This window comes from Lolium rigidum, chromosome 4 (genome assembly GCF_022539505.1).
Source record: "Lolium rigidum isolate FL_2022 chromosome 4, APGP_CSIRO_Lrig_0.1, whole genome shotgun sequence".
Taxonomy (NCBI): domain Eukaryota; kingdom Viridiplantae; phylum Streptophyta; class Magnoliopsida; order Poales; family Poaceae; genus Lolium; species Lolium rigidum.
Window position 1 is genome coordinate 248309427 of NC_061511.1, and position 2808 is coordinate 248312234.

Consider the following 2808-nt stretch of genomic DNA (forward strand, 5'->3'; position numbering starts at 1 on the left):
CAAGCTACAAGTTAACATGAAAAAATCAAAATACAAAAGAGATTACATGTAAAGTTCGAAATTTCCCAAGTATGTGGTAAAAAACAAACAACCACAAGTCCATTTATGAAAAAACGTGGAAAAATAAAATTAAATAAGAGATTATATATATAATTCAAAACCAAGAACATATATGTAATTAGGCATAGGTACACAATTGAACACATATTTTTAATTGCACATGATCAAAAATCCATAGTACAACTGCACAATTGCACATATATGTGAAATTGCATATGAAAAAAGCCCACCATCAAACACTTCTACATATGGCCAATGTAAAACAGCCATGATCCGCCAGGCGACATCACATGATAAACAAAAACAACAATCAACGTGTTTATTCTCATTAACAAACCAATTAGCATGATTCTTCTCATTAAAAACAAGTAGCGTGATTATCAACATAAAACTTGACTGGGCTCCAAGAATTAGCAAAAGCTAAAAAAGAGAGGGGATGAAAAATGCGACATGGACCAGATTGCAGAAATAAGACTTACAAAAACAAACAAAAAGAACAAGAAAATGCAACAACACAGACTCAGGTTCTTCTCAAATCCAGTAGCCGGTTAAAGAATACAAATACTAATAGACCACATAATAAATAAAAAATCCCAAACCATCTAGGCCCACCAAAGACCATTTACATGCCAAAATCAGCAAAAAAAAAGGGACATAAACAAACCATCCATTGCATATGCATCGATCAAGCGCTAACATATTTCTCTACTAACCGAGAATCTGAGAAACGGTTCTCATAAACAACTAAACACAGTGAAGCTTCACCACCCATATTTGTTTCCATTTTATTGATACCATTGATACTTTTGCAAGTGCATATTCATGTTTTCCCAATTTCTTGGATGGTATTGGTGACTCCTCCGAATTTTATTAGATTGGTCAAACAAAATAATCATGTACTTCGTGGCAAGTGTTCTGAATAAGTGATTCTTTTAATAATTAATACAACCTGAGAGTTGTTGCGTTGAAAGGAGAATTTTAATGCACAAATAATAATTGAAGGGAAAAGAGAGAGATAATATTACACAACGAAATTAATTTGAATGATTAGGTTCATGAAGAAAATTACACCAAATTACCTATTTTTTCTGAAACACCAATGTATTAAAAATCAACAGTAATAGGATACTGGGTTCAATTCAGAAATGCGGCCTCTAAGTAAGACCAATTCAGTTCTTGAAATGTGAAATGTAGTCGATGAAAATACTGTCACATCTCCACTAACATGATACTGAGTTTAGTCCGGATATGCGACCTCTAATTAAAATCAATTTAGCTCTTGAAATGTGAAATGTAGTGGATGAAAGACGTCACATCTCTGTGCGAGGAACCGCCCCCTTCAATCGCGGTGAGAGCGGCCTCTTTCATCAGCGAAGCTCTCTTCCTCACGCCCTCGGAGCTATCACAACTCATGAGCTTCTTCACGGTTTCAGCAATAACTTCGCTCCCGACCACGCCGTCAGTCCGGCTCTTCTCCTTGAGGCCGTACCCCACCTTCCACTCATCGACGATGAGCCGGCTGTTGATCGGCTGATCGAGAGCTATCGGCAGAGCCAGCATCGGCACACCGGCGTACAGCGCCTCGAGCGTGGAGTTGTAGCCGCAGTGGGTGAAGAACCCGCAGAGCGAAGGATGGCGCAGGACCTTCAGCTGGTCACACCATGGAACTATCACGCAGTTGCTTCCATGGATCAATTCCTGCACGCGGGAGCACGTGTCCCGGAGCACCCAGAGGAACCTGACCTTGCTCTGCGCCAAACCGGTGGCGATCTCCTCGAGTTGGGCGAAGGACACCGAGAGGAAGCTGCCGAGCGAGATGTAGAGCACTGAGTTCGCCGGCTGTTCGTCCAGCCAAGCCATGTAGCCCCCTTGGTCTTCTGCTGGATGGACATTGTTTTCTTGGAGCGACATGAAGGGGACGCAAGGGCCGACGGCGAACACAGGGCAGTGGAGCTCTTGCCTAAGAGAATCAATGGCGCTGCTCTCGAGCTCGTAGAAGCTGGTGAAGATGACGCACTGTGCTTTCCTCACGTAAGGGTAGGCTTCAAGGATTTTCTCCAACCTAGTCTTGTCGGTGTGTGACGGCTCAAGATCCGCTAGCCTGATCGATTTGAGCCCAGGAATGTAGCTCTCAATCAAACTAGGGTCAGCGACATCTGTATTAAAGATTTAAGACTAATTATTCACGATCGATATGGTACCATTGATGTGTAGCAATGTGAACAACAAGCTACGAGGGACGAGATGAGGTCTAGAACTGATACCGGTTATTTCAGCGCTACCGCCGGCAGCCACAGGCAACCGGTCGAAGTGGTAATGCACGGAGAACATGGTGGCGTTCAGCGCCGAGAGGATGCACACCGGGACGCCCCTCCGGTTGCCGACGCTGACAGCCCAGGGCACATACGTGTCAGCGACGATGGCCGCGGGCGCGGCCCCGAGCCGGTCGAGGAGGCGCTCGAATGGCGCCTCCATTTTGGTGTACACGGCCTCAACGAACCCGACCCAGTCGGCGGCGCGGCCGTGCTCGGAGGGGATGACGTTGGGGATGGCCTCGAGGCGGATGCCCGGCTCCAGCGCGGGGCTGCCGCCGAGCAGGCCGAGCCACTCCTCGGTGACGACGAGGGTGGCCGAGACGCCGTCGCGGGCGGCGAGGATGCGGCACAGGTTCAGCATCGAGTTGACGTGGCCGCGGCCGGGGAATGGCACGGCCACCAGGTGGAACGGCGGCGCCGCCATGGAACCCAT

The 2808-nt window shown here is 46.9% G+C and overlaps 1 protein-coding gene across 1 annotated transcript; it reads right to left on the reverse strand.

The window, feature by feature from the left end:
* Positions 1-1332: 1332 nt before the first annotated feature.
* On the reverse strand, positions 1333-2808 carry LOC124648564 (UDP-glycosyltransferase 87A2-like). Its single transcript, XM_047188302.1, has 2 exons — positions 2325-2808; positions 1333-2216 (listed from the first exon to the last, which is right to left on the reverse strand). Exons 1-2 carry the CDS (start codon positions 2806-2808, stop codon positions 1333-1335), a joined length of 1368 nt encoding a protein of 455 aa, XP_047044258.1.